The sequence below is a fragment of the Platalea leucorodia genome (genome assembly GCF_965183815.1).
Source record: "Platalea leucorodia genome assembly, chromosome: 5".
In the NCBI taxonomy this organism is placed as follows: Eukaryota; Metazoa; Chordata; class Aves; order Pelecaniformes; family Threskiornithidae; genus Platalea; species Platalea leucorodia.
In genome coordinates this window covers 86,569,646-86,580,638 of record NC_138827.1, presented here as the reverse complement: position 1 = coordinate 86,580,638, position 10,993 = coordinate 86,569,646, and the positions used below count along the sequence as shown (strand labels likewise).

General features: G+C 40.9%; 1 protein-coding gene across 1 annotated transcript in view; it reads left to right on the top strand.

Annotated features, from left to right (window-relative positions):
• Positions 1-1,911: 1,911 nt before the first annotated feature.
• The window catches only part of GYPC (glycophorin C (Gerbich blood group)), a 30,873-nt gene continuing 21,791 nt past the window's right edge, over positions 1,912-10,993 (top strand). The window contains exon 1 of the mRNA XM_082312478.1: positions 1,912-2,009. Within this exon, the coding sequence (XP_082168604.1) occupies positions 1,976-2,009 (34 nt within the window). The 5' untranslated portion in view covers positions 1,912-1,975. The remainder of the gene's footprint in view (positions 2,010-10,993) is intronic.

Here is a 10,993-nt window from a genome sequence, read left to right as displayed (position 1 = left end):
TAAGAACAAAGAAAACAGATGCAGGAAGTGTTGCACAGATGCAAAGGGATTAAGCACTAGGAGCTAACAGGGCTCAGTTTCAGGCAGCCCACTTGGGTGCGTGTATGCCATTTCGAGCAGTCCACCGCAAATCTCCTAGGAAGGGTCTAGACCACTGGCACTAACATAATGAAGGCATCAATACCTTCCGTCCTTCAGTTCAGCTGCTTCAGCTGAGAAGTCTTTTCTCGACAGCAGTTCTGAAATTTCTCAGGGATGAGGATGATGAAAGATTTAAATGTAATAACTTTGCATGACAACAATTCTCATGCCCCAGGACAGAAAGCCGCAATTTTACTTGTGCACATTGTGCTTCAAATATAGAAGAAGAAGTAATAGATAACATGCCCATCAGTATTTTCATAGAGAAGCTATCTGGTGTAAATCAATGTTGTGCTATAGAGTTGAAGCCAGTGGAGCAACGTCAGGAGTTTTTGCTATTATTTTTCCCTCTCTGTTTTGTGGCTTGCTTTGCTCTGTCACTAAATGTTCCAGGGCTCTCTACCACAAGCCCAGAGTGTGGAAAATGCTGACCAAAGTCGTTTACTGTATCCATGCTCACAAACAAGCTGTTATTTGTCATTGGCATGTAAATAAGTCACTGGTCTCTCCATCCTATAGCTGTTAAATAAATACTGTGAACCAAGTTCGCAACATTGATTTCTTGTAGGAGGTCACTGAGATGATTTCACAGAAATATCCTGTGACAGTTTTGCAAAACAGGATGAGTCTCAGCCTGAATTTCATGACTCTGTTTTTTTCCACTTCCATTCCAACGGTTACTGTGTTTTTGCTGTCACGGGCAGGCGGTTAATTCATCCTGATTCACAGAGACCAGGAAAGTGGAAACTTTGTCCACTCTTCCTACTGTTTAAGACACATGCATTATAAATTACTTGTATTTTGGTATGACCTAGAAGTCCTAGCCCATGTCAAATGCAGACTGACTGTGTATGCACACTTACAGGAACTACATACCACTGATTGCAATATAGCATGCAGATAGCCAAACAGATAGCTTTAAATGGTAGCAATATAAATGAGGGAGCTGGTAGCCTAGTCCAGGCTGAAAAAATTGCTGTAGAGTATGAGTAAATTAACTCATGCAGTCCAATAAATATATCCTATTTATATACAACATCTGTCTGCAGATTAAAATACCAAGACTGGGAGAAAATCAGTTGTATCATTTTTATTCTACAGATGGCAAACTGAGGCAGAGATAATGCTTTGCCCAAGGTGCCATAAGAAGCCTGTGTCGCAGCCAGGACTGGAGTTACCTGTGCCTCAGCCTGTGCTGCAGCCACAGGTTCCTCCTTGTTCTGAGCACAGCGTAGATTCATGCTATAAGCTGGCGTAACTACTCTGACCCAGTAAACGTCATTCTCAATTTTTACCCATTAAAAGGACAGAATCAGTTAGACTGTGAGCGTTAAGGATGCTGCTGGGCAATAAAAATTGAAAGCCCTGCTTTCAGTCTCACCCACTGATGACAGGCATTTTGAGAAGGGAGTCAGCAGCAAGTTTTGCACTTAAAGAAATAATATCAACAGTGGTGGGTAAGGGTTTGGGAAGCAAATCTAATAGGTGCATCTAGATTTGGCTAAGAATGAAAAGAGCATTTTCTTTCCACTGGTTGCTGGCTAGTAAAAGCAAAGGGGTGGAATACATCCAACTCGCAAAACTTGAATACAGTTACTGCTATCTGCAAATGGGTGCCCCTCCCCGCTCATGTGAGCTACACAGGCAAAAGAGAATGACACATGTGCTGTTTCCTTTTCCAGTTGTAAAGGGGTCAGGAGCCAGGCAAGGAGAGCCCGAACAAGAAGAGCATTTTCCTGGGCTCTTCCAGCTGTTCTGTTCAATCCTGCCGTCGGTTCTGAGCAGGGAAGAGAGACTGTCAACACAAATAAGGCATTTTTCAAAGGCGTAAATTATGAGTTACCAAAACAATACGACATCTCAACCACGTGAGTACCCTTATCCCCCCCCTCCTTACAATAAGAGTGGATTTATCAGTCTGTCGCTTAAGGAAAAGATTGTCTAATGCGTTTCATATTGGGGAAAAAAAAAAAAAGAAAAGAAAAAAAGAACGCCTGAGACTAATCCTGAAGAAAAAAAGTTGTGCTGAAACTGTTTTCCTTTTTTATTCTTTGTGTTTGTGCGCGCGCGTGTGTGTGAAGAACTGAAACAGGCTCTGCAAACTGGCTCCTGAATAGGACCGAGCAAAGTTAGTAATGTTTCTGCCTAAACCCTGACTTTTAGAAAAGTTTTGTTTGAATGTTTTTCCCTCCCCCCACCTTCAGGAATGAAAATATAGAGCATTTCGAAAGTATACTGACACTTTTCTAAGATATTAATGGTGTTGCCCAACTTGTGTTTAGAGTCTCAAGCTGTCTGTGTGTAATATGAGACGCAAGCCACAAACTGACAGTCTATATTTAAAGCCACAATACGTTTCTGCTCCTGGAAATTTAGAAACGTGGGCTTAAGGACAAGCAAATTAGTTTCTCAGCAAGAGAAAGTACAGGAGGGCAAGTCCTCTGCTGGCGTAACTCTGCATATTTCAGTAAATTTGAAACGCGAGAATTTGGCCCAAACAGTCAAGCGAGCACAGAGGCATAGCTGCAGCACAGTAGCCTTCATTTTGGGACAGTATTAAAAAGAAAGCGGAGAGAAAGAGGGTGGATTCTGATTTGGTAAGCTGAGAAAAGTCAATGGGAAAACTCTTGAGTTTTCGGCACTGCAATAGCAGCTCCATATCTCTTTTCTATCTTTAGTATAATCTTTCCTGCTTTAATTCAAGACAGTAGTTTTGTATTATTTTTAATAAACAAACTGCTTATAGCAGAATTGTTTATCATACCATGGTTATCAGTAACAAAGGCAGAAAATACAGACAGCATTGCTGGGAGCTGCCTGTGATTCAGGGTTTGATCCAGAGATTGCTGTAAGAATATTTCATCTGTACAGAGGCTGACACTGATGATGTTTCCCAAGCTCTGAATGAGGCAGGCTGATCCAGCAGAAATGACACAGTGAGCAGCATCTCTGGAATACCGACCAGAAATTTCTATTTACCCTTTAGTCCTTCTCGCAAGTTCTAACCAACAAGAAAGATTAGATGCTAACTGTATATTAAATGTTATTCTATTTTATTCAGCAGTTTAGAATGTTATAGCTTGGTTTCTATTGTTTCTATTACAGCTTGTTTTCTATTATTGATAGGAAAGAAACATGCAGGCTAATTCAGGATTCTGAGAGTTTGATTTTGGAAAAGCTTGAGTAAATTACTGGCATTGGTGCTCTCCAAGCGCATGCAGGAGGGTGGTTGTGACTCACTGAGGTGCATTTTGTTCATTGTGCAATATCAACAAGGGTCCAGACCCAGTCTTGTATCTTTAGTGACAGGCTTGGCCAGGTAACAAGCGCAAGACCAGCTCTACAGTCCTGAATACATTATGAATCACTTATCTGACAGACCCAGGTTGTCAGAGGACCCCACAGAAGGCCCTAGGGTGGATCTGGATGAGGAGTTAGTACCCCGTGGGGCCTTTTGTCTGTTCATAATAAAAAAAGGCTGATGCATCAGGTCGTCTTGTTTTTTCCAAAATCTAGGCAGGAATTCTCAGCTTGAATCATTTTAAGATCATATGATTGCCAGTGAAAATAAATGGCTTACAATCTAGCTAAAGGAAGTATTCTGACTGAAAAATAGTCACTATCTATTCTTTATTTGCCCTTATAATTCCCCTTACTGATTCAGACAGGATGTTCCTGTATTTTGTTTCAGTCTGTCTGTGGTTTTTTTTTTTTTAAATTACATGGATCAAATTTACAGATTAAGAACAAAATTAAATTATAGGGAAGTCTGATGGTACAATATTCCTCTATAATGCAAGCTTGGTGTGTTATTTTATAATGGTTGAGGTTTTAGGGGTAGGTCTTGGGGAAAAGGGTCTTATTTCTTAGTAAAATTCCAGAAATTTTTGCAAGAAACAAGATATTGAAAGATCAGTGTATTGACAGGCAGTGCACAGCATGGACAGCAGATGTTTGCCAGAGAGTCAGAGTAATTGGGAGGACAAATTTGCTTCATAACCATGTGAAAATCTTTGAAATGGGTGTGAAAATCCATAAAGAATCAGCAAAAACCTTTGACTATACTGAACATATTAATTCTTTGCTGAGTACCTGCAGGTGAGACCACAGAGCAGCTGCCTACTGATGTAAACTGAACAATGTTAAGTTACCTAATTGCTCATGTTCTTTGCTTATCTCCTTGTATTCACTCGCAGCTGATAAGGAATTTTTATTCATTCTATAAATACAGTATGATCCTGGCAATCCAGGTGGGAGTACACTACTGTTTCAGATTTAAAATATTCAACTCTGTGAACCCTGCAAATGTGTTCTGCCTCTATACAGAGATGCCACACCATCTAACCTCAGGCACTTTCCATGCCTGGCTCAGATATCCCATCGCTGCGAGTGAGTTCTCTGTATACTCAATGGAGAGACAGACGAGCCAGTAATTCAGCCTGCTGATGTTAGGCAGTGTGTGTATATTTACTCCATCATTCATAGTTAAGGGACATTTGTGTGTGGCTGGAATAAAATGGAATACCTAAGTAAAGAAGTCTGCTACCAAAGCCAAAAATGGAGTTGAGCTTCAGTTTCATTGGCTGAGATTCAGTACAATATTGTGCTGTGAATATATCTCCAGTTTCTTCTTCTTCTTCTTCTTCTTCTCTTCTTCTGACATAGAAGAGATGTAGCCTGATAGCAGGAATGTAAACTTCCTGATTTTTAAACGCATCACTTTTAAATGCATCACCTTCTGGTGATGCATTTGCTTCCTCCCACCTCTGCTCAAGATGTACAGGCAGTAGCTGCCTGACTTATTACAAAATCTGAGGAATTCCACAGGTTTGGCACTCTCTGTTCAGACTATAGCTTTTGCCCCCTTCCTTTTAGACTGCAGTGACCCAGTTCCAAGGCAATGGACAAGTCAAATGAGGTGAAGGACTCACACGAATAAACCTCACTGGTTCAAAGGTTCAGTCTGGGGAAGCAGTGATCTATGCAAAGCCATCTTTGGGGGTCAATGGTGTTCATCCCCTTGGAGAAGGTGCTCTGCACCTTACAGGATTTAATCTGTACTTGGCATGGTGGAAATGTTTTATCTGGGGCCTCTTATACTCCAAATGCCAGCTGCCAAAGGAATTAGTGGTTAAGGAGAGCAGTTTGTGGAGGCTTCTCTTCCTCATCACCTACCAGCAGATAAGTGGGTAGGGAAGCAGTGAGGTCTGTACCATGTACAAGAATCGGCCCAAAAGGAAACCAGGAGGCAAGACTGGACCTCAGGCCATGCCTCAGCTGCAGAGAGAGAAAGAGGGTCAGGAACAGGGTGAAGCAAAGCAAGCTTTGTGAGCTGCATGCTTTCCATCTGCATTGCCAGCTGTAGTTCAGCAGTAGCCCAGGTGCAAGCCCTGCCCTGCTCAGGGGGAGCAGATCCTGGTGCTGCCTCTGTCCTGCAAGCAGGAGGTCTTGGCTCCATCGTCCAGCTTCTCCAGCTGCCGCAATGACAGCTAGGGCTTCTGGCAAAAAGAGTCAAGTATGTGTGGGCTGTCCCCTCCAGAGAGGCTGAGAGCTTGGTACAGGTAGCCCTTGATAAAAGCAAAGTCACTTAGAGCTGTGAATGGCGAGTCTGGTTCTGAGAACAGCCTTGCCCTATCTTTAAGTCATTATGAGACACATTTTGGGGCTGCACACTGGTCCTTTAAATGTTCCTGGAGCAATACCACTTACCTTTCACACAGGGCCTGTGAAAAACCATAGACGATCCCTGTAGACTTTTAATCATGTTATTCACTGCCTTGGCAATAGATTTGATTTCATTGCCCTTAATCAACAGAAGCACTTGTCTGTGACAGTAACTAATAAACAAAAATGGAGGCTATTGATTATGAAAATTTTGGTCTTCACTGGTAAACCAGTGAGCATTTATAAGCAAGGAAACCTATAGATTATAATAACCTCTCATTTTTAGCATAGAAGTCTCAAAACGTGTCCCACAAACATTTATGTAAATTGAATGCCTCTGCTTTTATATTTGTCTCCTCCACTCTGCATATGAATTGGAAAATTTGGCTTTATACCCCAGGGCTCTCCCTGACACCCTTATTGCCTGAGATGTTGATGTGAAAGTCTGCAAATTGGAAGGCTCAGAACGCACCTGAAATTTCAGTAATTAACAGCAGAAATGTTGGCAAACTGCTAAGCTGGAGGAAATGGGGGGGATGTCCACCCAAATAGGAGTCTGCTTTTTTAAAATATAGAGTTCTCAGCATTTCTGGGCACTGCTTTTCACCAAAAAAAAAAAAAGGGGGGGGGGGGGGGGGGAGGGGGAAGAAAGAAAAAAAAAACCCAATGATTTACACAGTAGATGTTAAAGATTCAGGTTATGGCTGGTTATGTGCTTAAGCCTATTAGTATTACAGAATTGTGCGGTGTCTGCATCTCATTGCTGATACTGCTGCACCTTTCTTTCTAGGCTCTTGTGGAATATACCCTGTATCCATCACTGTTCAAATGACTGAGTCCAATCAGCAAAGCCTTTTGTAAAACAGGCTTTCAGGACTGCATTCTCTAATGAAAGTCTGTTTGTGTGTCTGCTCTGTGGAGTGCCTGTCTCTATTGTTGGGGAGGGATTAGTATTCCTGTAGCACAGAGAAATTCAAGCCAACAGAGGGATCTGATTGTGCTAGGTGCTGTACAGGCATCCGTTCTTCAAAAGACTGGTAGACTACATAGAGAGGATAGATTACAGGTAGGAGAGGAATGACTGCTTTCCAGGGGCACTGCTGGAGAGGCAGCTTTTGGCTATGGGAAGGCATTTATAGCAACCAAGGGGTAGGAGTTAGTATTGATTCCAGTCGATCCACTGGGGCAACAGCTCTTTGCTTCCCACTCACTAATTTTGTAATACATGCTTAGGAAAAAAATGTAGCTCCAAGGTCATTTAGCAACTGGCCTATTTGTTTCCCACAGAAAGATCAGAAAACTTTTAAACATGGTGTTTAGCACTTGTAGGATCATTGTTTACCTTTTTTTTTTTGCTTCACGTCCAAGTTGTGATAAGAGATGCATGAAAAATTGGGGGACATCCAGATGCTGCACTGACAAGAATACATGAACATCTCAGCTGGGCAAGTATTTGAATAGCAGAGTGTGTTTTACTTACTTCTGAAAGACTTAAGTTCCTAAGTCAAATGAATTTGACAGTGTTACCCCAGTAATGAGCTGATGAAAAATTCACCAGCTGCTAAGCATTCTGAAAAAACTACTTAGCGAATGAAGAAAAGTGGCACTTGGAGAAATCAGGTTTGGTTTGCCAACAATTTATGAACACGAATGGAGAATAGGACTGTCTTCTCTGGATAATTTATTTGTTACCCATAACTCAACTACATCAAGTAACAATACTGCAACGTTATAACAACAGACATGCAGCTCATAATTTGTAGCTGAAATAAGATCTGTACTCCATTTCTCCAAGAGTCAGCATGATCTAATTCACACCAGATTCCTCTCTCTCCAATGTTAGCATGGAAATCAAATGCACTGTCTGTGCTGTGCTGCTCCCCTATTGCAGATGTACCTTGCATGTGTAGTTTCACCGATGAGACATCTGGCTAAGTGATTTTCCTCTTAATTAATGTTCTCATCTGCAAAGGAGGCCAGTTTCTCATATCTTCTTCTCTTCTGACATATGTTTCACCACAGGGTTCTTCCTGATGAAGCAGAAAACTTCACTTAAAGTCTCAACGGGTTAAATTTGTTCTGCTGCATTGAAGTTTTAAAGTGATTTTTTTTTTCTTCCTTATCCCTCTCTTTTTCATCTTAGAAAAAAAAATAAATTCAGTTATTTCATGAGGGCCTACCTCTTTCTTCTTCAGATAAGCCCTGAAATGGAGTTAAGCTTTTTATCAGTAAGTTGCAGGGGGGCTTTTGAACACACCCTGAGACAGCTCCATGTTATCGTGAGTGATAAATGCCTATTTTACTGGGGACTGCATGTTTAAAATGTCTAGTTTTATGAGGCGGTCCACATTATAAAAAGCATGTGTGACAAGGTCACAGCAATGCAGAATCAGACATCAAGCCTTTACATATGTGTCAGTGCTTAGATTTGCAAACAGAGACTATTTTTGTAACATCAAACCTAGAAATTGGATTCGAATTCTTTATATGTGTACATATATACACACACAGTGTGTGTATATATAATATACTGTATATCTATATGTATACATATACACAGACATACATATATATATACACACCACCCTTTTGACCACTTATATGGCTTTTCACTAGTCAGACTTTTGAGTATGGAGAGTTTTATTTCCCTGACCACATCTCTATTCACAGACCAATACCCACAAGCTCATGTTTCCCTTTTTATACGGCAGATACCTTCAAAAGTAGCAGAAAAAAAAGACTAGATTTTTGAAGGTTTCGCAGAGGCATAGACTCAGCAACAAGAAAGAAAGCACAAGGCTATATATAAGAAGTTGGAAAATATTACAAAATATCCTTTTTATATGACATAGTAAAACATCAGCAAAGTGGCCTTATGCAAACTATCTATCTCTTGCAGATGCCAGATTCAGGTGTCTCTCTACTGACTGTGTATACAGTCAGAGCCTAGCAGCTCATGATGGTATAGACACTGAATCACTCCATGTTTTGAATTTGGGCATCACAGTATTTGCCTGAACCCATCTTGGAGACTATTACAGGACCCATGTCTGCATAAGCAAAGACCCAGAGAAAAGCAATAATAATGACTTCAGAAACAAGGGGGAACTGATATTCCATATGGATGAAGCTATTTAAAAGGGGAGAACCCAGATTAGGAAAGGCCAAGTCTGCACTCTTCTTCAGGCAGTGAATGGTGCAAGTTTAAACCTTAAGCAAGCAGGAGACTTGGTCAGGGTTGTGTTCCATGAGTAGCTCATCTGTGCTGGGAGAATTTGGTAGTTGCATCTTCAGGACAGTTTTCTAGAAAAACTGATCATTTTAGCATATTCATGCTGAAATAAAAGTCATTCTTTAAAGAGTAACTACCCTCCCTTGGAAACAGAATACTTATTCAAGAATCAATTCAATTGTATTCTGTAATTCTGTGTCCACTTCAAACAGTTAGGGGAAAATGAATTTATGCTGGATTGGCTTTCACAGAATTGTTACTCCGAGTTAACTTGATCCTTTTGTGTAGGCAAATTTGCCCTCTGTACATAAGAAAAATAAGTCTGTTTTCTATGAAAAAGCTTTCTTACTAAGACAAAAGCAAGCTGCCTCTAAACTTCTGATTGGATATTTCAAAAATTTCAGTCACGTCACAAGGGATGAAAAAGCAGCTCCTGATGACCAACTTAAGCTAAACTAAATAATCCTTAGGTGAAACAAATAGCCCACAAATCACTTAACTACAGGTGATTAAAAAGTTACATATATGAATGAGTAGAGAGAAAACAATATTTCTAGTGGATTCTTGTGGAATATGGTCATCCAAGGATTCAGGAAACCTGTGTATGTTTTCAAAAATTCTGAAGCATCTTTAAAATTACACTCTGAATTTATATATTTTATTTCTGTCTTCTGGGACCTATATGGATATATTGCTAAATACCATTTTCCAGGGTTTTTTAGCATTTATTAGAGCTAGAAATTTACCAATTTATTATGAAATCACATTTTCAGTAGAGTCTCTTATTTCCTGAGGCTTTAATAACCAGCACTCACGAGCTAGCAGAGGCTGTTATTCTAACTATGTGATGGTTCATTCAAGTATCATGCGCACAGTCCCTGTCCTATCCAATACAGGGAGCGGACAATTAAATTCTTGATATATCCATGATGCAGTGATGCTCTCAGAGAGTGGACCAGTCTCTATCATTACCTCTGTCTCACACCTGACCCCTCAGGTTGTCTAGTTCAGATATTCTCTGCACCTCCTAATGCTGCCTGCCTGTCCTTTTCTCAGCCCACAGGTAAGTGCTCATATCTCAACATAGGAGAGACACACAGGTCCTAGTTGTTAAATGCCATTTCCTCCCTTCTTTCAAGGACCTTCCACAGTCCTGGCAGTGGGAAGGAAGAAGAGCACAGGCAAGGAAGTCATAAATCTTCCCTTGTCATCCTCTGGGCTAAGGCCTTGTTTCCTTTGGGTGTCAACCCCTCTTCCATCTCCCTCCCTCTTCTCCATTGATTTCTCTTTGATCTCTCATCTTCACAGCTTGCCATGAAACAGCACCTTCCCCCTCCAGATCTTTCCTGTCATCACATAGGAATTTTTATTTACAACCTGGAACATGCCAAATCCCACAATTGGGAGAGTTTATTATTGTCTGTCTCCCTTGAATTTCTATAATTACATCAGTTTCATTTTTGGAGTCTGTTGCATACAAATCCAGTTTTCCCTTCACTGAATTCATCAGGATTTTTTTGTTTTAAAGAAGCCTATACTACCAGTTTCTAACGTCAATTAAGTGGAAACAGGGGGATATACACAGGATTAGGCTGCATCTCTCCAGAAAATCCTGCATAAGGTGTTGAGCATAGCAGACCAGGAAACAAAACTGCCGTTGAGAGCCGTGCTTCCGTTCCAGCTTCCCCTTCGCTTTGGGAAAAGGGGAAGTGATGGTTTTCTTGCTCTTTTTCAAAACCACTCAGTGTGCTCTGCCTACCCTGTCGCTTTTCCTATTACTCATCCCATCTTTGCTCCAGTCATGAAGAAGAGTGAAGTTAATGGCTTCTGCTAACATCAGCATGGCCAAGAAGAGTAGCACCAGGTCAGGGAGGAGAAGGGTGCTTTGTAGGTCCTTCTTGTGCAGGCTGTGTCTACCTAATGGAAAAGGACCAATTCTTGCAAAACCTTGTTGAT